The 23,913-nt window shown below is 39.5% G+C and overlaps 1 protein-coding gene across 5 annotated transcripts in view; it reads right to left on the bottom strand.

The window, feature by feature from the left end:
- The window catches only part of LOC111151929 (calcium dependent secretion activator 2), a 532,957-nt gene that overhangs the window by 332,324 nt on the left and 176,720 nt on the right, over nucleotides 1-23,913 (bottom strand). For all 5 annotated transcript variants that reach the window (XM_022510148.1, XM_022510149.1, XM_022510145.1 and 2 more), the window contains exon 3: nucleotides 7,878-8,210. In XM_022510148.1, the coding sequence (XP_022365856.1) occupies nucleotides 7,878-8,210 (333 nt within the window). The remainder of the gene's footprint in view (nucleotides 1-7,877; nucleotides 8,211-23,913) is intronic.

The raw sequence follows: 23,913 nt of genomic DNA, 5'->3' as shown, positions 1-23,913 counted from the left end.
TTCACTTATTTAAAAAATGGGGTGCCCTGAGTAACTCAGTCAGTTAAACGTCTGCCTTCGGCTTATGTCATGATCTCAAAGAGTTCTGGGATCGAGTCCCTGGTCTGTTTCTCCCTCTCCTTGCCCCTCTGTGTGCACACGCTTGCTGTCTAATAAATAAATCTTTTAAAAAAGTAAAAAATGGAAAAGTTGGAACACCACCTTAGTTTTCACAGGCTAGATCTGGGTAAAGAAAAATCTAAAAATAAATGTAAGGAATGTCTCAAGGTTAGCTTACATTCGTGATCTAGTCTGATTTATAAAAAAGCAAATTTACACATTTTAGGAGAAATCTTACTTAGGAATATTCTTATATAGTTCCCTTACATATAGGTTGTAAAAAACAAAAATAATGCATAGCCAAATGAAACAAAACTTATGATTTAAAAAAAACCCTATAATTTGTTTTAATATATTAAAATTGTATTCACAAAAATTTTAGAGAGAAATTGATTCAACATTACTAATCAGATATCCAAATTCATTTGAATGAAATCAGTCATCTAATTTATATCATGACATATTCATTTAAAAAAGTGAACATGGGGGTACCTGGATGGCTCAGTTGGTTCAGTGTCTGCCTTAGGCTCAGGTTATGGTCCCAGGGTCCTGGGTTCAAGCCCCACAAGGGCTCCCTGCTCCACGGGGTGTCTGTTGCTCCCTCTCCCTCTGCCCTCCTCTCTCCCTCTCGTGGTACCTCTCAAATAAATTTTTTTTTTTTTAAAGTAAACATTTAGGGTGCCTGGGTACTCAGATGGTTAAGCATCTGCCTTTGGTTCAGGTCTTGATCTCAACCTCCTGGGACAGAGCCCTGAGTAGGCCACTCTGCTCAGCCGGGAGTCGGCTTCCCCCCTCCCTCAGCCCCTGCCACTGCTCTCTCATGTGTACTATCTCAAATAAAATCTTAAAGAGTGAACAGGTATATAAATATTATGGCCATTCCAATTATTAATTCCAGAATTTCAAAAATCAGGTACGATAAAATTTACTCATTCTTAAGGTCTGAAGTGTCTTCTTGCTGTATCCTAAAACATAACTGCCATTTCATGACATTTATTCAAATATTATCCTCAAGCATTTTGAGCTAGAAAATTACCTCGATTTGAAAAATATAACCTTCTAATTGTCATTTCTACAGCTTTATTTTATTTTGAAAATGATTTTTGTTATCCAACTGCTTCTGTAGTGTGTGCTTTATTTCTGCCAAAGTAGACAAGTTTTATATATATATATATATATATACACACATGTGTGTATATATATATATATATATATAATTTTTTTTAAAGATTTTTATTATTTATTTGACAGATCACAAGTAGGCAGGGAGGCAGGCAGAGAGAGGAAGGGAAGCAGGCTCCCTGCTGAGCACAGAGCCTGATGTGGGGCTCAATCCCAGGACCCTGGGATCATGACCTGAGCCAAAGGCAGAGGCTTTAACCTACTGAGCCACCTAGGCACCCCGAGAAGTTATATTAAATAAAAAGTATTATCAAATCACATGCTACTAGTTGAGAAAAAAAGAGGTGAAAGGTAGATAGCCATTTCCCCTGAGCATTCATATTTCTATTTTCCTTTGACATCCTGAATGCAGATCTTCCAAAGGAAGACTGACAGTGAGAGGGGCAAGAAACACAGCAACTGCCTAGATTTGCTGATTTTCTTAAAACTCTTAAACCCAAAGTACTTAAACTCCAAGGCTAAAATTCCTAGAGAAAGGGTATCATAAACCTACTTTTTAAAAAATTTTTTATTTGAGAGTGTGAGCGAGCTGTCCATGCATGTGGGGGGTGGGGAACAGAAAGAAAGGGAGAATCAGACTCCCACCCCCACTCTGAGCAGGGAGCCTGATGCAGGGCTCCATCCCAGGACCCGGAGATCATGACCTGAGCCGAAGGCAGACACTGAACTGACTGAGCCACCCAGGTGCCCCCTGAACACTACTTTTTAACCGTTTGTAAATTATCCTTGCTTATCCCTTAAAATATGCAACAGTTCTGTAATATCACTCGGAGTTCTTGCAGTCTTCAGTGAACATAAGAAATGTGGGTGGAGGGATGTTTAGAGGAAGATTTCAGTTAACTTTGTTTTGACCCTTGGGTGAATATGGATGGATCACTTTCTTCAGTGAATGGAATGGGATTATGAAAGATGAATGAAGGTAGCTTTGGGTGGAAAAGATGAGGATTCAGATAGCTGTCAAATTCAGTTACTAATTCTCTTAAAATAATCTTTAATAACCTATTTTTGTTCAAGGCAGCTGGTAACTAGGACCACGTAAGTAGCAGCATTTTATAAGCAATACATGAAAAAATTTTTAACTTAAGATTAGATAATACAGGGGTGCCTGGGTGGCTCAGTAGGTTAAGTTTCTGCCTTTGGCTCAGGTCATGATCTGGGGGTCCTGGAATCAAGCCCCACATCAGGCTCTCTGCTAGGTGGGGAGCCCGCTTCCCCGCCCCCCACCTTCCTCTCTGCCTACTTGTGATCTCTGTCAAATAAATAAATAAAACCTTAAAAAAAAAGATTATAAATACAAACCTTTAATATCAACTAACTTTGTTTCTTTAAAGGTATGACTATATTTACTTGAAATTTACTACATTTCCTTAAAATTATTCTAAAATTAAACTTTTCACTAACAGATTGTTTTTCCTTCAGTTTCTGTTACTCTACCTCTGGTCTGATTCAAGTAAATAATGGCTAACAATTCTTATATTGTTATGTTGCCCATTTTAGAATGAGCTCCTTCCTTTTTTACCTAATATTTTGTTCTGTAAATGTGCAGCAATACAAACACATTACTCTCCAACCAAAGAATCCAAAGTGTGACAGGTTAAGTTTTACTACCACAATAGCTAATCTATGAAATATCTGGATTGTTCTCATTCTTTGTTTTTTGGTAACATGTAGTAATTTTTCTTTCAATAATCCCAGTTTTATAATTTAATTGTGATATCCTCTGCATTCATGTTTTATTTTTATGCCTTAATTTTGATAATGACAAAGTTCCTGGCTCCAATCAAAAAGAACATAACCACCTATGCTTCTTTAGAAGACAGCTTCCTGTTTTTCCATTCCTGATGCTGATCCTACAGTTCCAGGACAAGAGTTGTGACCACATGAAGCTCTTGTTGCCATCAGGCTGCAGCACTGGCATTGCTCCCTTCACATTCCAGTTTTTCCTTAAGTACCAGAGACTCTGGCTGTTGCCATCCTGAACATGTTAGCAGAATAGCTCTCTGGGCAGAGCTTGTGACCCTGAAGCGAGCACACATCTATGAGGTTTCCTAGAGGACCACGACCAGCAAAAAACAAGGGACGAGCTAAGGGTAAACAAATATAGAAGAGTTACAGTTAGTAAGTCTCAAAGTCTTTTTGAGATGTGAGGAAAGTGGAGTAAATTTCACCAACCTATACCTGGAGCCAGGTCCCAACAGCTCAGCTAGCTTTAAAGTCCTTTCTCTAGTCCCCCAACCTCTGCTCCACTATTCCTCTTCTTGAACTATTTCTTTCCTGTAAAGCACAGCCTATTGTCTGTGTTTTCCATCACCTTTTCTTTTGAGAACTCTGTTGAAAGACAATGGAAGAACAAATAAGAAAGAAAAAAGAATCTCAGCTGTTTTCATCCATTTTCATTATTTCATTGATTTCATAAAATGATCGTTATGCCAAAATAAAGCTGTTCCTTTATTTATTTGAGGATTTTTCTTTTTTTTTTCAAGTCTATCAAAGAAATAATGCTTAGAGCTTTTCAAATCTGAGAACCAAAGGATTTGCTTCGAGCTCAGACCAGTAAAGAGATTGGAAAGTATCACTCCCATTCTTAAAGTGCTACACCAACTGAAAAGCAATGACTTGGACTTGTCAGAGAACTAAGGTTGCAGGGCAAACCACTAATCCAACACCTGGAGACACAATCAAAACCAGAGAGCTGAATACCCAAAGCAGAAGCCAGGGGAGGTCATAAAGAGTCGAACTACTTACTTTACAAGTAATTTGGACAAATTACTAGAAGCTGAGGGCAGAGAGTGAGAAATTCCTGGGGCTGCAATCAGAAAGGGGTTCCCACTTCCTACAGTAATTCCACCAAGTTCTCATCGGGATCCAAGACTTAGCAGGAAGAGGGGAAGAAAAGCCACTGTTAAACCTCCCACATCCTTCTACCTAACAAAGGGGGACGGACTTTGCCAAACGGAAACACTGAATAACTGTCCCAGCTGAAGAGAGAAAAGGCTACCCTCTGCCGTCTTTGGCAACCTTCTGATCTCTTCTACTGGGAAAAATAACACCTAAGTGAAGAGGAGGCACAACTTCAAGGAAATGGACTGGGGATGCTTTAAGCAAGGAAGGGAGTAAGGCACATGGTGAGGAGGGAAGCCACGCTCCTAGACAAGGGACAGAAACACCTGTGAAGGCTACGGCTCCAAGACATAGGCCTACTAAAAATCCGAGATGCAGTCAGACTGTAGAACAATCCCTACTCCCCAACACTCTACATCACAACACCAACACCAACACAGCTCCAGTGTAACAGCAGAGGAGCTGTAAGAGAGACTCGTTCTGAAGAAGAATACTTGGGAAAGCCCAGAGTCAAAAGACAAGGACATCAGAAAAATCTGAAGCTTCTTGTGCCTACTAACATTACAATAAGCACAGCCTACCTTCCAGTCAGATCAATGTAAATCATCACACTAAAGGCAAATATATCTGATACAACAGGCCTGCCTTTCAAAAAAAAACCTTATAAAACATGCCAAAAGAGAAAAAGAAACACAGATTGGAGAGACAAAGCAAGTATCCCAATGGGATTTAGTGGTGACAGAGATGGTATAGGTATTAAAAAAAAGAAAAAAAAAGTTTAAATAACTTATATTAATAAATTAAGGGCTCTAATAGAAATATATTCATCAATATTTAACTGTACAAGTGAGTTATTGTTTCGTTAAAAATACAAAGTCCCTGTTGCACTTACCTTTTAAAACAGAAGATTGTGGTTTTATAGTCATCCTCCATTATGATCAAATAACTACCTGGTTTAATAACAGTGAAAATAATTATGATGAATGCAAGAACAGATGGGTAATGTAAACAAGGAGAAGGGAAGTCTAAGAAAGACTCAAAGGGAAAGCTAGGTCAGTAACACTAGCATAAATGAACAGAGCCTTTTGATGGGCTCACCAGCAGACCTGAGGATTTTGAGGAAGAGTTGGTGAACTTGACCAAAGGTCAACATCAACTTCCCAATCTCAAATGCAAGGAGAAAAAAAAAACTTAAAAAAAATAATCCCATAACTGTGGAAGATATCAAGTAGGGGTGACACAAACATAATTGGACTATCAGAAGGAGGTAAGAATGAGGCAGAAGGAAAACCTGAAGTAATCACAGCCGAGAATTTTCCAAACTGAATGACAGACACCAACCCACAGATCTAGGAAACTTAGAGAATGCTAAGCAAGAGGATCATAAAGCCTATCCCTAGGCATATCATTTTCAAACTCAGGAAAGTAAGATAAGAAGGAAATACTGAAGTCAGAACACAAAGGCATCAGACTTCTCATCAGAAAGCATGCAAGCAAGAACAGCCTGAATTGAAACCTTCAGAGTGTTGAAAGAAAAAAGAAAAAAGCTAACTGATCATTTTATATCCAGTGAAAAACTGAGGAACTCCTCACCAGTTGTCCTGCCTTGCAAGAGGTGTTAAAGAAGGTTTTCAGAAAGATTAGGAAAATGACATCCATTCAGAAATGTGGGTCTACATAAAGAATGTCAGGAGAAGAAATGAAGATAAAATATAAAAGTTTTTATTTTTCTAGTTTTCTTATTCTTAATATCTAAAAATTAACTATTTAAAGCAACAGTAGTAACAATATACTAGATAAAAACATCAGGGAAATGAAGGATAGAAATATCAGTGAAATAAATGACAGATGTCACCAGGGATGGGAGGGAGGGATTGGGAATTCTTTTATGGGACAGCTGTATTACACGTGAAGACTTTTAGTGTTATTTGAATATGGAGTTGAATATTTTAAAATGTAGACTGTAATCCCTAGAGCCACCACTAGACAACCCCTAAATAAGTTTAAAAAAAAAACAAAACAAAACACCAGTAATACATCAAAGGAAAATCCCATAAAATTGAATCACATAAAATACTCATTTCAAATGAGAGAAGGCTGAGAATAAATGCAAAAAAGTGACAACACTTACTAAGACTGTAGAACTTTAGCCAACTATATCACTTTAAATACAAATAGTCTACACATAGTCATTAAAAGACAGAGGACGGCCAACTGATTAAAAAGAAAAAAACAAGAGGCAATCTGATGCTGTCTACAAGAAACTCACTTTAAACATAAGGAATTAGATACGTTAACAGTAAACAGAGAAAGACACCAGGCTAACTATCAAAAGAAAGGCTGAGTAGCCATATTAGTTTAAGACAAAGCAACTTCAGAAAAAACAAAATTATCGGGGATAAAGAGGGATTATTATATCATGATAAAGGAGTTAATTACATAAAAAGACAGAAGACTATATTTCAATTATTTAAAAAAACCTGATAGGTTCACTGATCAGATGTTATGACCCTGTAACAATCAGTATACGTTTCAGTGCATTTGTAATAACTCATTTTAGAGATCCATCTGCTCTACTAGACGTTAACATATGGAGATATGGAGAACAAATATCTTCATTTGCTCAGCTTGGTTTCCCCAACACCCAGCAAGTCAAAAACTTGAATAAATACTCAATAAATACCAAATGTGTGAATCTGAATTTCACTAAGTTATGTTCATCAATATTTAACTGCAGAAGTGAGTTACTATTTCATTAAAAATAGAAAGTCCCTGTTGCATTTATCTTTTAAAACAGAAGACTGTGGTTTTATAGTCATCCTCCATTATGATCAAATAACTACCTGGTTTAATAATAGTGAAAATAATTATGATGAATGCATGAATTGTTCACAGGGTTAAGATGCTACATTGCTTTACTATTGTCAACTTATTCACTTGAAGTGATTCACAAGTTAGTAATGCAAAGCAAATGATATGCATAGAATGCTGAAATTGAAATTTGTGAAAAGATTAAAAATACATGTAAATTATTTACATTATAGAAGTATAAGTCTAATGAATACATGAATTTTTAAATGCCTGAATTATGTCTATTTAAATTGTATATTAGGGCATAGTTTAATAATTTATACCACTAAAATAAACAAAATGCAAATACGAAATGAATGCATTATTAGATTAAGTCATAGGGCGCAAGGATGAAAGATGTGGAATATATTTTATTCAATTTGTCCTATGTATGATTAGAGTAACAACTGAAGAGAAAAAATACTTTTTATTTGGTCATCTCTAAATTTCATAGTTCTGCAACATCTTTGTTTCTATCCTGTTGGGTTAAAGAAATTCTGAAGTTTCAATTACTTCCTCAGAACTTGGAAGACCAGCCTAACTTTAAGAAAAAAATTATTTTGCACTCAGGAATACTGGTTTATTATAAACTGCTGAACTTTTTTAGATAATAGAGGATCTTCATTTTATTATTTGAGGCATATCCCTAATGTACCAAACAGGTGAAAATCTGAGGTCCTAACATAGGACATATGGGAATGGTTATTTACAGATAGAATGTACTTCTCCTTCTATTAAGTAATTCTTTCAAAGTTTCTTTCAAATACCACTACTCAATTTATTAAAATTCATTTTCACTCAACTTTTCAGGCAAAGTGATTATAAAACATACATTTTCATAGGCTTGTAAATATTTGATATTCATTCTGAGCCAGAGGGCGAAATGGGAAATATGGACCACTTACCTGACATGCATTATAAAGGAGTTGGTGTTCTAACTTTTTAATACCCAGAATCTGCTGAAACATCTCATAGAGTTGTTCCTTGCTCAGAATAAGTTCAGACACAGCACTTAGGGCCATTCTATTGGACTGTTTGCACATGTCCTCTTCACCTCTGTAAATGGCATCATATTTGGCTATCCACGAACTGAGCACTGTCTCTTTGCTCAAGCCATCAATTTCTGGCAGACTCCGCACACGTTTTTCTATGTTTTTCTTAAACACCTCTCTGAAGTCATTAGCAGAACATCCTCCACTCTGAACCATTCTGGCCACTCGATCACTCTTCAGAAAAACCTGGAAGACACACAAAAAACAAAAAACCCATTTACAATTAGGCAGGAATACTAACACTCCTTGTTTTTAGCAATCCAGCCAGAATTATGACACCAAATGTTCTACAATGATTCAAAATGTTTTATAACACATGGTAACTGGTGACATAAGAAGGACCCAAATCTTCTAAAAATGATGAAATGTTTACAAGAGACAGTAACGAAAGCCAGGAAACCATAAGATCAGCCAACTCAAACTACATGTACCCCACCTGAAGGTCACGGGCATCTCTGCAACTGAATCCTTTCAGAGTTAAGAAAGTAATTGGAGATGTAAACTCAACTTCTTTATCTGTACTTTAGAGTTCTGGCTAGTTTTTCAGCAGGGTGGGGGTTCCCGATTATTTGAGTGAGGATCTGAAGGCCAACAGCCTGGTACCCAAATCAGTACCCAACACGTATACCTTAACCAAACCTGCTCCATGGCTGGGAGATTACGGTGCAACCATCCCCATCCCTGACTTCACCAGTTCCCTTACTTCTTGCACATGTCTCAGAGCTGGTAAGAGTGGATGACAGAAAAGCAAAATCTTTAACAAATATCTAGATGTTCCCTAATACCAGGTAATAACATACAAAGACAAGCAGACAGAGGGGTTCAGAAATGGATAGAAGAGATGGGAATTAAGTCTTACTGTGCAAAACATCAGAGCTGGCCTTAAACCTCTCCTTTCTTCTAAGTTGTAGACCCAAATATCAACAAATATCAGTCAAGATTCATCAAATATCTATTCCATCAACAGTCCTAAAAATCCTCTACAAAGCATGTATGATGGCTTTTATTGCTTTTTTTTCCTATAATGACAAAAACAAACAAACAAAAAAACAAAAAACCCTCTTCCAGAAGAGCCTGTAAGATTATTCAGTGCAGACCCGTGAGTTCTGTTAAGTTTATGAAACAAAAATCAATGTCAACTTTTACCCTAAGAACTGACTTGAAATAATGGTACTCTAAGAGTTAGGACCCCACTACTTGGACTAGACTATTATCATGTCTGTCTGGCATGTGGGTAAGCAGCACACATGGTCTGTACAAAGTGGTCTCACTGACCATCACCTGACCCCACACCTTCCCCCAATGTTTGATTTCTCCCCTTTTAGTGTCCTTCACACAAAATGTTTCCTCTCTTTGCTCAATGGCCAGAGGACTCCTGACTTCTGAACATTTTGCCTAATATACTGAAATACGAGTTATAAATTCTACATTAGGCAAACACTGAACACATACAATGTTTCTGTTCTCTTTATCAGTTGTGCCTTAGTCACTATAGAAAAGACTTATTTTCTGTTTCTAAGCTGAAACTAATTCTTAAGAGACAGGTATAAGAACAATACCTTTACTTTATGCAGATCAATGAAAATAAAGGTAATCAATAATGCACTTGTGCTAAGAATACCGTTAACTACTTTGGGACATATTAGGGTGCCTTCATCCCCTTTGTCACCCTCTTCTAATTGCACAACTCTCACTGGGTACTAGAATTCAAGATAAATTTTATATATACCTATTTTTTTCCTAATTCCTATAAGACTCTTATATTGTTAAATGGGAACCTATGGAAGCTGAGGAATCAAGTCGTCAATTTATCACTTTTATGTGCTACCCCTCCTAGTACCCTGCCTGTGTCAGTTAGCACAACTTTGCAAAGTGTTGGAGGGACCCTGGAGGACAAAGGGCTCTCTTCTTACACCTGGAAGCATGGCACAAATGTGTGAACAGCTTCTCCCAGCCCGAGGGTGGCTTCCTAGTACACCACCCCCACTGGCAGACCCCCAGGGAGTTCTACTGTGGGGCACCCCAGAAGCCAGACTCCCCAGGAGTCTCATTAGGGTGGCACTGCAGTCAAACTCTCTGCCACACAGTAGGACACACCACATCTTCTCCAATGAGGTCTGGACCTCAGGCTTTGAGATGTGGGGAGCAGGACCCTCTGCCTCAGGCTCCCTTCTCACGGGAAGCCTGCTTCTCCCTCTTCCCCTGCTTGTGTTCCCTCCTCTCTTGCTAGCTCTCTCGGTGTCAAATAAATAACATCTTTTTTAAAAAATTTGGTAATTGCGTATGAAGCTGGAACACCAAGATAGGTTTAATTTGCAATATAAATACCTTAATGCTGGCTTCGGAAAAGCTTTTAATTACTTGGTATCTAATACTTTGAGTTGCCAGGGATTTTTATTTTTTTCAACTTCCGCCTAACTCAGGGCTCAATTCTACCAAGTAACCCAACAATGTTTTTTGAAGCAAGGATAATAAGAAGACTTTGTGGAGTCTTAATTCCCCTATAAAACTATACCTAGACCATACTAACGCAGTCAAATTACATGTTATTTATGGATACGTAGGCAGTAATCTTGTGTCATGCCTTTTGCTAAGTACTGAGGGGACAGAAGAATGAATGGGCCAGAGACCCTGCTCTCAAAGCTCACACAACCAGAGACACGGGATAAATAATACAGTAAGAGCAAGAATGGCAGCCTATGCAAGGGGAGGATAGAAAAGGAAGTTATGAACTCCACTGTCTGGGGACAAGGCTGAGGACAAAGGGGTCACAAAACAAAGACAGGGACCTGTGATCTGAATGATTGTGGGTTGAAGGGGAAAAGGGAGAAAACATTTCAGGAAAACAATAGAAGTAAAAAGGAGTGAGGCATAAACAGCATGGCCTTTTGAGGGCAACGTAAAACTTTCATTCTGCAGAAGCATTAAATTTAAGGGTGAGGGGAGCAAAAGTTGTGCCAAGCAGACCAACAAACCAGACGGCAAAATGCAGCGTGTGCCAAGCAAGTGATCTGAGCGCTCTGTGACAAGTGAGCCAATGATGGCTGCACGACCCAGGTACTAATGTGTTGAGAAACAAGAGTTACACAAAACTGGTGGCAGCATCCAGGGTAGATGACAAATCAGAACAGAGAATGGGATATCAGTTATGCAAGACCAAAACAGGAAGAGTTTGATTGGAGTTAGAAGACAGAATTAACGTATGTTGGTTATTTACAGGATGTAGAAAGGCAGGAAAAATTTGATGATTTTTTTTTTAACTGGGTTGCCTAGATTCCATTAACCAAAGAAGAAAAGGATATGGATGAACAATGTGTGTGTGTGTTGCGGGGGCAGTATCGGTGTATGGTGGGGGGTTAAGGGGGCAGGGATTATCAGCTTAGTTTTGGTGGAGGTCAGCTTTGAAGACAAGGTAAACTAAAAACAAAGTCAAGAACACAACTCTAAGAAATACCTAAAATAAAAGCTTGGCAGAAGAACTGGTTCCAAGAGAGGCTGGTATGTCAGAGAAGGAGGCGGCAAAATGCCGTATTAGCTATCAAGAGGGGTGATCATCTCAAGAGAAAGAATCAAATGCCACAAGAGGAATCAACTATATTAAAAACAGACTGGGGGCATCTGGGTGGCTCAGTGGGTTAAAGCCTCTGCCTTCGGTTCAGGTCATGGTCTCAGGGTCCTGGGATCGAGCCCCGCATCAGGCTCTCTGCTCGGCGGGGAGCCTGCTTCCTCCTCTCTTTCCGCCTGCCTCTCTGCCTACTTGTGATCTCTCTCTCTCTGTCAAATAATAGATGTTTAAAAAAAAAAAAAAAAAAAGAACAGACTGGTCTTCCTCACCAGAGGTCACCTTTGACAGAGATTTCCTGGTGTGGAAGAGAGTGGGAGCCCATCTACAGGAGAGGAAAGAGGACAAGTGGTAAAAATTAAGACCGCAAATACCTGTTTTAGGAAGCATGAATAAAAAAGGAAATGGGAGAGAAGCAAGAAGCTGGACTGGGAAACTGCATTTAGGCAATGAGAGAGACAAGTCAGGAAAGGGAGGCAGTTTAAGGTATGGAGGAAAAATAATGATGGTACGCCACTCCTGGAATGAGGACTGCAACTTCATGCGAGTCCTGAAGCAGAAACATCAGCTAAAAGCTACGCCCTGGTTCCTAATGCTGAGGTATTATGAGAGGACACGTACATATTCATCATTTAAAGTTGCTCAATTCCGGGATAATTTGTTATACAGCAATACATAATACATGCATAGACCCACACGGTTTACTCTCACTTCATGTGGGTCTCCGTTATATATCATTTTCTGACATTCCCCTCCACCCCACCCCCAGCTGCCTATTCGTCATTCTCACCCTTTTATCTTGCTCTGGTTTTCTTCTTAGTACATGGCTCCAGATATGTATTTGTCTCCCCAAAACAGAAAGTATGTACCACCAGAGCAGACACTTGGTTTCATGTGCTTCTGAATCCAGTGCCTAATACAGAGCCTGTCCTATAATTAGAGCTGAATAAAGATTCCTTGAAGAAAGAAAGGACTATCTATAGACCATGAATGCTTTAAGGCTAAAGAGGATGAGAGAGGCACCTGGCTCACAGATTTCCTGACCTATGGATGCCTGTGTGAGAGGAACTGGAAGATGGATACACACTAAAAAACTGAACATATACCTTGTGGTATGGTTGAAAGGAATGTACTCCAGAAGGCAAGAGAGATTTTGCATGAGGAAGGAAAAGCAGTGATCTGAAAGCAGGAGTAAGCTGCAGTCCTCCCCTGATCCTAGGTGTAGGAAAGGCAGGCCTACCATCACAGAAGTCTGCTTTTCTCTTCCATGTTCTCCTTTAGGATTCCATGCTGACCCGCATCATTTAGGTCTGCGTTACTCCATTTTGCACGTGCTTCCGATTCTGACACCATGACAAAGCGTGATCCACCAAATGCTCTTTGTATCACTCAGGCTTCAGACACGGCTCTCTAATACCAATCAAGAGCTCTCTTTACTTGTAAGGTTAGGGTATCAGTGGGACAAATGTCATGATGGAATGCAGACTTGGCCGATCGTTTGCTGCTGCACCTCCAAACCTGCTTCAGTCAATGTCAGATCCTACTACTTCCTCTGACACCTGGAAACCATTCTCAACTCCATCTTCTCCATGTTCATTTCCCAAATTACAACTTGTCAGTAAACCCTGTTGATCCTACCAGCCCCTAAATTCCTCGCAGATCATCTTTGCCTCTGCTTGTGCCCACAAGAGTTCTTCATGCCCCTCATTCTGTCTCAACTGGCTAAGAGCATTAGCCTCTTTATTAGTCTTCCTGCCTCAGAAGTTTTCCTAAAAGCCACTCATCTCGTTTCCCCATTTTTTTTCCTTCAGTAGTAGTATTTTTGTATTCACAAAAAAACTAGTATTTTTTTTTAATCTGGTCATTTCAATCCTTCTCCAGCTTACAAATTCTTCACTGACTTTCCACCAAAATTGTCACCAAGGTCCTACTTCAAATAGCTCCAAACTACCACTCTGGCTTCATCACTAGGCATTCTCTCTCTCATTCTCCACACTCCAGCTCCACTAGTCTTCTTTCCAAAACTTCAACTGTCCATCTCACCATCATCTAATTTTCTTAGTAATGCTTCAGATCCCCACTCCATTAATGCTTCCTTAGTAATTCATTCCCAAATTGCCTTGAATCAGCACGATCCTGTGTTGTTTGTATGCAAACCTAGTACTTTTTTCTCCTTTACAATACTCATAACTTTGTAATTGTGAAAATTGAGTGAAGGTTCTAGTGCCACTTTATTTTTACCCACTAGAGAGTAAGTTCCATGAGGCCAAATATAGTTTCATTCTCCACTGTATCTGTAGTACCTACCACCAGTCCAAGCATAAGACCAAGCACTTAGAAAATATCCACAGAATGAGTGAATGAGGAAGAAATGAATGGTAAGGATGGTTATTTCCCCATCCATGCACCTGCAAAACTTCAATTAACCACTAAAGTTTACCAATTTTTAAATACATGCTTAATCTAAGAAATGGACTTTGTCCACATGAATAGGAGAAAGACGTCTCAGAAGCATGAGTAAAGTCACAGAGGAACATAAAACTAGCTTTGTGAAGAAAATAAAATGCATTTTGCCTAAAAACATAATGCCTAAATGACAATCTCTGTAATTGCAGCAATGATAGTTTTTAAAGATTTTTCAGGTATTCTAAGTTATGAAACTAACAAAGATGGACTTAGTCCCAACAGATATAAACAATCTTAATCTTGTATCCTTTCACAATAATAACTATTAAGTTGAAGGCAGACAAAGTGTGGCCGCATTAAGAGGCTGGTCCTAGAAGTTGGTCTCCAAGCCTTGGGTGCACATAGACAGATTTCTACTGTCCAGGATCCTCAAAGAGGTTCTGTCTGGGGTACATCTAGGGCGCCATATTGGTGCTGAAGTGGCCATGGGAATTCAGCTTACCGACGAATTCACTGATGAGCAGGTATTCGGGCTCCCTACAGCTCTTCACATATTATCTCCTTTTGTCCCCACAATCACCCTGTGCCACCTTTGTTATCTTTTTCTTTTATAGATTAAGTGATTTAGGCTGTGAAGTTCACTGACTGGCCTACAGTCACATATTGGAAGAACAGAAACTAATGGAATCCAAAAGCAACATTCTTCTCTCTCACTTCTCCCACTCCTATCAAAGGTTCACCCTCTGGCAGCCACATACCCTCATTGGTAATTCCATACATGTTGGCCAGCACCCACCACCAGTGACCTTTATGTGAAAATGCCACTGAACACCCAACCAATTCAGTGTGGGAGTTGGGAAAGGGACATCAAATAACATGCCATGTAGTCACATTTTCCCACATTTTAGCAAGTTTTATTTTGTATAGGGGCCCGCTGAGCACGCCAATGGTGCTTTCCATTCACCTGCACAGTCTACATACTAAAAACGTTATTGAATATCTTAAAGTCATGGTGAATAACAAAATTGAAATGTGATGACAACAGAAAACAGCGTCTGCAAAAGGTAAGGCTGCTCAGCTGTCCAAATAAAACTTCAAATACACTTTGCCACAGAAGCCTTTATTGTTCACACATTACTTTTGATCTGATCCGTGCACTGCTTCTTTGCTTCAGAAGGATTTTATCATGACAAGAAAAACATTATCTGCTTGCCACATCATGGTGGCTATCCAGGAGATGGTTCCTGGGAAGGCTGCCAGCATGCGTTCAGCCAGAGAAAAACACAGGGAAAGTACAAGAGCCCCACTTATAAGAGATGACTTTTTCTCCTTAATAATGCCAACTACTAATAATTCCCATAATGTATGCTGTGCATAGAGAAACAATGACTGTTTTTAAAACTTTTTCAGTTGTTACTAATTCATGAAGCCTTTTTTAACAGTGATGAATTTAGTCCCACTACATGTCCAGTTCTCGTTTTCCACTATCAACACCAGTATTTATCAGCTCACTTCATACGTCCAAAGTCAGTCATTAGTTAGGTTCCCTTTCAGGACTGTATTGTATCAGTCTCTTCATCCATCTGGGGCTCTTTCAAGTTGGTTTTCCAGTCTTCCCTTCAGCCTCTCTGGAGAATATACTTTCTGTTCAAGTAAAGGGGCACACTTGTTTAGCACAGCACTTGACAAGTTTCCTCCCCCATACTTCACCCCTTTGTTCCATAAATACATTATCAAAACATACTATGTGCTGGGAAATGTGCTCTGTGTTGGGAATGTACCAGTGAGCCAAAGACAGGGGTTTGCTGCCTTCACAGAACTTACACTGGAGGAAAACAAGTAATTACAGCAACTAAAATGACTGTAGCTTAGTGAATACTATTGGGAATTTCTGGAGCCATGAGAGTTTGTAACCAAGTTCTGAACCCATTTGAGGAGGGCACAGAAGATTCCCTGAGGAGGTGAGCGGAGTGATGAAAATGGAGAGGAATTCCTTTGGAAATGTGAGGAGACAAGGGATGGTGGATGGAGGAACACAGCTGGTCTAAATGGCCTTGGAAAGGTCCTTGGGCTTCAGTAAGCAAATAAGGATCTAGTGGAATCAGAAGATGCTAGAGAGGAGGGGCAGGATTCACAGGCTTTGGAAGGTACTTGGTTTTTAATCTCAAGAACATGGAATGCCTTCCAAAGTCAGGGAGTCATGTGATTAAAATAGCATTTTGAAAAAAGGGAGAATATATTCTAGGGTTTTACATATATTAACCTTCACAACACAAAGTAAGTGCTAGCATCTATTCCGAAGTCTTTAAAAACAAAGAATAACAACAACAACAACAAACAAACAAACCCCACATTGGTGGGGAAAGAAGCATGCCAGGGATTACACAGCCAGGAGTAGAAGACTGGAAAAGTAAAAATGTAAGCCCAGATGATCTCACTCAAGAGCCCTCCTCTTCCCCACCATGCCATCAGATCTGAGGATTTACCAACTTGTGGTTCATTAAACTGAGCAACTGAGCTCAGATTTGAGTGGATGAAGAGAATCCAGAGGTAGAACTTTCTCCTGTTCCTCTCTCTGTCCTTTGTGAAGCTTTTCACTCACTGCTTGATACCATTTCTTTATTCTGAGCCTTCAGGGAGGAGCTCCCCATCCTCTCTGAAGGGACCAAACACACTGTCCTCATGCTGCAGCAAATCCTCTAGAGCATCACTGTATCTCTCTATTGCTTAGGCTATGAATTTCATTAGACTGCACCTTTAAAGTTTCTGTAGGTCTGATATCATTCAATACTCAAATTTTAAAGGAAATCATGAGACCCTTTTAGTAGTAATGGACTTTGGAAAGCTACTGAATCCAAAAGGTACTGTTTTGACCCCTGTGGGATGCAGTTATCCCTGACTCAGTGTAAATTAATGTAGATGGCAACATAATTTAAGTAGAGTTAAATTTATTCAATATTATAGTAGAAATCATAGGTTCAACAAGTCATTTATTTATAGTAAAATGCTAATAAATTGTGGGCTTTTTCTTACTGTGGTTAATGATCTTTCTTGGCAAAAAACAGAAAGGCTATACTTGATCTTGGTGTTCACCAATCCATGAATTCCAAAGGCCTGGAAACCAATTAATTAACCAGTCTCATTCCCTTATCAAATGTAGAAAACTAGGGGCACCTGGGTGGCTCAGTGGGTTAAAGCCTCTGCCTTCGGCTCAGGTCGTGATCCCAGGGTTCTGGGATCGAGCCCAGCATCAGGCTCTCTGCTCTGCAGGGGGCCTGCTTCCCCCTCTCTCTCTGCCTGCCTTTCTGCCTACTTGTGATCTCTGTCAAATAAATAAATAATCTTTTTTTTTTTTTAAGATTTTATTTATTTGTCAGAGAGAGAGAGAGAGAGAGAGAGGGAGAGAGAGCGAGCACACGCAGACAGAACGGCAGGCAGAGGCAGAGGGAGAAGCAGGCTCCCTGCTGAGCAAGGAGCCCGATGCGGGACTCGATCCCAGGACGCTGGGATCATGACCTGAGCCGAAGGCAGCTGCTTAACCAACTGAGCCACCCAGGCGTCCCTAAATAAATAATCTTTAAAAACAAAACAAATGTAGAAAAGTAATAACAAAACTGATAGCAAACAATCTCTTATTTGAAAAATAAATTAGGTAAGTGATACCTTTAGGCTTCTAACTTTAAACTAGAAAGCAGGTGCTCTTGAATGACCCTTCCTTATAACTAATCTAACGCCCCTATAGCAAATCTAAACCCTCTAAACTACAAAAATCTTGTATCGTCTTGTTGTTTGACTGAGAAAAGTTTATATCCAAATAAACATAAGTGTGATCTGAAACATATGAAACTTCTTTTGAAAAACTATATGCATGCTATTGTTACCATAATCAGCATTACAGAGTTTTAAGAAGCTTTTTTTTTTTTAATCTTATATCAGCTAGTAGCAGATCCTTTAGATTTCTCATAGGTATTTTCCAACACAATGATTTCCTTAAACTTCCCTAAGCCAATGGCACACTTTCCTTAACCCTATAACAACAGAGCCTGAAACTGAAAAAGTTACTAAGCCACTCATTCTAAAGACAAACACATAGAGAAGCAAGATCACTGGGCAGGAGCTGGGCTTCCAATTCCAAGGCTGAGATGGTTTAGGGTTAAAAAAAAAAAAAGATCATTTCCACAGTGGAAAAGCTAGGACATAGCAGATATGAATTTCTACCATAAATTTCTATATGAATACATAAAGTGAAAAAAGAAGCTACCCTCTCTCAACCCTCTTATTTCATTCCACATTTCATGGTACCATTGAAAACCCTAAGGGGCACCTGGGTGGCTCAGTTGTTTAAGCGTCTGCCTTGGGCCTGGGTCATGATCCCAGGGCCCTGGGAGGAATCAAGTCCCATTTTCAGACTTCCTGCTCAGCGGGGAGCCTGCTTCTCCCTCTGCCCCTCTCCACCACTCTCGTGCTTTCTCTAACAAATAAAATCTTTAAAAACAAACAAAACAAAAAAGAGAAAACACTAAGTTTCTGGGTTGAGCTATTTTGTTCTACCTATTTTATAGAGTTTTTTCCCCCTCATGATGATAAAGAAAAAAAATTTAATTTAGTGTATTACTTCTGTAGTCTCATAGTATCTAATGTTCAATAAATCCTTTATTATATGCAACAAAGAAAATGTGCTCAGTCTTCCAGCTTTACAACACTCCAAAGTCGATCCTGTAATTCTGTTCACCTCACCCTCACTTCTGTTCTACTCTCCTTTTGTCAGCGGGAAAATAATGTAACACACACTGGAGGGGAATCAGACCTGGGCTTTCAGGCTGTGACCTGAGCTGAGATCTCCTGCAGCAACCTGGCTCAGTTTCCTCCCTGGTGGAAGAGGGATAACTTTCTTAATACAACTTTTTAGTAGAATAGAATAAATTAAGAGTTTAATCAGTGCTATGGGAAGTGGGAGCCATGGACCAATGCCAGTACCCAAGTTATTAATATCTATCACTAAGTACAAAGAATTTTTAGAAACTTAAAGTGATGTGACATTGCCCTGACATCCAAAAGCAGAATTTTACACCAACATTTGGTTATGAAAGTGTCCACACAGAAAAACTGAAAGAAAGGTGTGTAGTGGTTTGAGAAATCGTTCATTTAACCAATCTCATTCCTTTATCAAACATGAAATCGTGAGTTTAGACATGTAACTGCCTTTGTCCTGACATGTACCTCCAGCCTAGATGCTACAAATGACATTTTAGTCCAGTGTTTCTCTCACCTACCCATCTACACCTCCATCAATCCAGATTATTTTTGTTATGCAATTCAGAATAAGCCAGACACATGATTTTTATTTTAGAAAATACCGACAATGGATTGGAAAACAAATACTGGTCCCTTTGTTGCAGATTCAATACCTCAGAAACTTTTGAGAAGACGGGTGATATACTAATGTGGACACAGAAATTGAGAAAGAATATTTCTAAAAACTGGGCACACAGGTGGCTCAGTCAGTTGAGCGTCTGCCTTTGGCTCAGGTCATGAACCTGGAGTCCTGGGGGATTGAGCCCCACGTCAGGCTTCCTGCTCAGCGGGGAGTCTGCTCCTCCCTCTCCCTTTTACCCTGCTCTTGTTCTCACTCTAATAAATAAAGTCTTAAAAAAATATATTTCTAAAAACCAAATCACTTTATTTTCTACAATACTGTCAGGACACCAGAGAATGAGCTACTACCCTTTCATATTCTAGGTTTCTAAAGCATGATTCTTAAGGATACCAAGTTCTTCACTCTTGATAAGCCAGGAGCCTACAGCAGAGAAATGAAGTTCCAAAATGAAAATGAAAAAAAATTTCCAGAAAGTCAATCTTCAAAGCAAACATTCTGCTAAGTCAGAGAAAAATGAACCTCCAAAATCACTGAACTACAATCTCTCCGGCATCCGCTGGCTCTCAATATTTGTTGAATCAGTTTCTGCAGTTTATACCTTGTAGTTATTTGTTTTTCCACCAGAGGGCAACTATGCATGAAACAACAATATTGGTTTTTAATCCCAGGATTGGGTTTTCAGGATAGTGAGGGACTTGAAAGGTACAAACCCAAGAGCCCTTTTGGAACTTGGATACCCCTCAGGTGCCTGAGTGGCTCAATCAGGTTAAGGATCTAACTCTTGATTTTGGCTCAGGTCATGATCTCAACGTCGTGGAATTGAGTTTTGTGTTGGGCTTGCGCTCGGTGGGGAGTCTGAGGATCCTCTCCCTCTGCCTTATCCCTTTTTACCTGGTGGTAATGCTTCCCCTGCAGTAGTCATTCTCCCACAGACTCATATCCCCTATAATAGCAAAGAAAATGTAAGTTCTTCCCAAGGCCATTCTTCGAGTTTTTAATGGCAGCTAAAATGGTGTTCAACCTTCCAGGTTAACCACTGCTCAAGGGACAGCCCCTTTCACTAAGCTGGTGGCTCTCCGCACATGGTGCACTCCTCAAGCATGTATTCCCGTGCAGAGCCTGCATTCTTTCCAGGTCTTTGGTTCAGCTGTTCATCTTCTTAGTGAAGCCTCCTCCATTTAAAACAGCAAGTCTGCCTCGGACTGTTCCTGTCCTGTTTTCAGTTTTATTTTTCTCCACAGCACTTACAACCATGTAAAGTATTGCATTTTTACTATAACTTAATCCCACTAGAAAGTAAGCTCCACTAGGGCAATAGGATCTGTACGGTTCACCCCTGTATTTCCCGACCAATATTTGTTGAATGAATGAAATTATCAATGAATTTGCCATTAGAGTAAGATCTCCCCATTAACACGAAAAGGAGTTAATTCTAGCTACAGCAGCAGTGGTGTTATTAACACAGAAGATGCCATGCAGCTTTGGGTGGCCTGCTTAGACGTATTTCAGCTACGTTTTTATGGACACTAGGTCTCCCTCCAGCATTTGTGAAGCTGAGTTTATGAACCCAAACCTAGGAATTTATAGAATTCCCTTCTGCATTTCATCTATGCCCCCTGTTTTAATATGTTATTTTCAGAACTTTACTAAGCAGGTGGCGTTAGAAACCAACTTTACCCAGTGTGGGCTGCCCAACCTAGTGTGTGGGCTGCCCTAAGCTCTTTCTGTTTTTTGGTTTTTTTCTAATCTTCTACTTTGGAACTGCTATGTTTTCTCACAAATCCCCCGGCAGTGTGATAGTGCTGGTAGAGAAACCAGAACTGGGAGAGGAAAGGAGTAAGCATTTATATGCACAAGTCACGCATAAATCAGAGAAGTGGGGCACATGAAATATGCTAAAATGCGTCTTTTAATGTAACAGTAGCAACTTTTATCTGTGTAGCGCTTCAAGATGCACAATTATCTTCATTTATACTTTCTCCTTCTGATTACACCTGTGTGATGCATTCTTTTTTGAACATAAACTGACTTTGAGACCCAGTAGAGGTCCCTAACCTTGAATGTTCATCAAAATCAGCGGGAGGACTTATTAAAACAGGTATCTGCCCCCCACCCCAGTCCCCAATTTTCTGACTCCATGAGCTCTGCAGTGGAGCCTGAGAATCCGCATTTCCAACAATTTGGAGTGATGCTGCCACTACTGGCCTGCGGACCACTGTTGTGAGATGCTCTGCCTTGGGGAAAAGACACACATACCGGTCATTTGATATAAAAGCATGGTGGCCTTTTCCATAGGCAACTGTGTTTATCACTGAACTTTCAAATGGGGAAGGATATCAATTGTTAGGGGGGAATTATAAAAATTATTTTTAACGCTCTCAAACTGCAAAGGAAAAAAGGTTACACAGACAATCCACACCACACACACACACACTAATTCACTCTTTACACAAGAGATCAATTCCAGAATCAGTACATCCTAATTGTAAGCAGGCTTTCCCCTGGAGCTCAACTTTCCCTTCTCAGATACACCTTGCCCACAGACTCACCCACCAACCCCCCTTTATCACTAATTACATTGAGCTTTCAACAGTTACCACTTCTACCCTCCCATTAGCATTCCCAGTATCTTTTAGCTAGAGGTTTTCTTCTAAGGCCCAATCCCTAAAGTCCTCTAAGCAGGACTCCTCTCAACACTCTCTCCTTAAACACTAGTTTTCAAGCTAATTGTAGGGTAGTGGTGAAGACCAGGAGCTGTGAAACCAGACCAAGGTCAACCACACATCCTGCCACAAACTGCTTAGCCTCTTAGAGAGCTTCTCTAATTTTCTCGTCTAAAGAATGAGATACTAAGTTATTATATTAATAATCATTTATTAAGTAAGTTCTATACAGTTATTGACGGGTACGTGTTATATACTGTTATATGTCATGTCAGCAGCTGAAGTCATCAAAGAGCAGTATCTTGGAGGTCAATGATGATAGCACAATTGTGAAGCCACGTGTAATGCTTATAGGTGGTCTCTCTATGAAAAAGGGAGTTTTCTGTGGAGAGAGGTGATGAAGAGCCTTGATACCTGTGTGCTCATCTCAGGTGCATCACGCCCTCCTCTGCCAAAAATGGTCTTTTAGTTTTAGAAAGCCAGGCATATATTAAGATATATGTTGGTAATCGTAATAACTCATAATCCTTATTCTCCATCACTAAGCACTAAACATTTTAAAATAATGCACTAAATACAAAGCCAAATAAATTATAAAATCCAGAAACTGGGGCTCATAGTAAATGGTGGAGCAAGAACGTGGAGTTGCCGTGACTCCTTCACACAGTAGCAATATGTGAAAGCTTACTCTTCTTACATCAGTGTTTCTCCAAATTTTGATCCCCTTCCCCACTCGATTACTGTGTGCTATTTCAAAAACCAGTAAGTTTGTAAAAGGAGAAAACACTAACTATACACTAAAATGCCAGATCCCAAGATGCCAGATCCTAACTCACTAAACCCTTTGAAGTACTCACACTATGGTAAATATTATGGCTGACCAACATCTCTCTAGAGTACAATTGCCTTGTAGTTCATCTATGGTAAGAGACAGGGATACAATCAGTTTAGTGTGTCCTGTAATACAAGGAAATGTATAGATAAAATCACCTATTGCATCACCCAATCAGTGGTCACCTTCTTTAGAATCCTTTTCACTTTACTAACATTAAATCTAAATTGTTCCAGTAATTTAAAAAAGTTGCATTTTTATAAGGAATATCAACCCCCATTAGAGGTGAGTGTGGGGAATCAAACTACTAGAGAATGCAAAAATATACAAAGAAGATATACAAGGGAAATCCATCGTGACACTGGTGTTAGGGGCAAAATACTTCACATTATAGTCCCATGCCATTATGACAATTTATTTACATCACTATGTGTAAGAGAAAATGATGTAAACCCAAAGTAGGTAAAAATCTACTACAATGAATACCTACATTGGACATAGTAGTCTTATTTCCAGGTCCTAGTTATTAAACTCAGACTAAAAGTGGTTTATTGATCTGTTTACAACACTCCAAAGACAAAACTAAAACTGTTTTGTTCTGACATAAGAAAAAGCAATGGAAAGCACTCAGTCCACTGCCTGCTACATGATAGGCACTCAGCGATGAGTTCCCGAACTCACTGACCCAAACATAAGTTCTAACACCCTTCAAAGGGCATCCACTGAAAATTCTCAAATGGAGGCAAGCACACATTGGATTAAATGCCCATATTAACAAGACACTGAATTATTAAAGTAAACATTCATTTCGTACACATGATAGGTCAGGTTTTAGGTTGGCAATGATGAACCAAGGAAAGAAACCAATGAGGCTCCAGAGGAGGACTGAAAGAGAAGCCAAAAGCAAGGTTAGTGTGAAGAGCAAACAACATATTCTTTAAGTTCTAGGTCTGTCAGAGAACACACACCTGAGGTTAATTTTCTAGGATGACAAAGAATGACAATGATTCTAGAACCTGGATTCGGGGACTCCCAGCACTGCCAGATAC

This window comes from Enhydra lutris, unplaced genomic scaffold, assembly GCF_002288905.1.
Source record: "Enhydra lutris kenyoni isolate GAN:26980312 unplaced genomic scaffold, ASM228890v2 scaffoldscaffold27, whole genome shotgun sequence".
Classification (NCBI taxonomy): Eukaryota; Metazoa; Chordata; class Mammalia; order Carnivora; family Mustelidae; genus Enhydra; species Enhydra lutris.
Note: the sequence above shows the minus strand (reverse complement) of the source record. Positions and strands in the feature narration are given on the sequence as shown.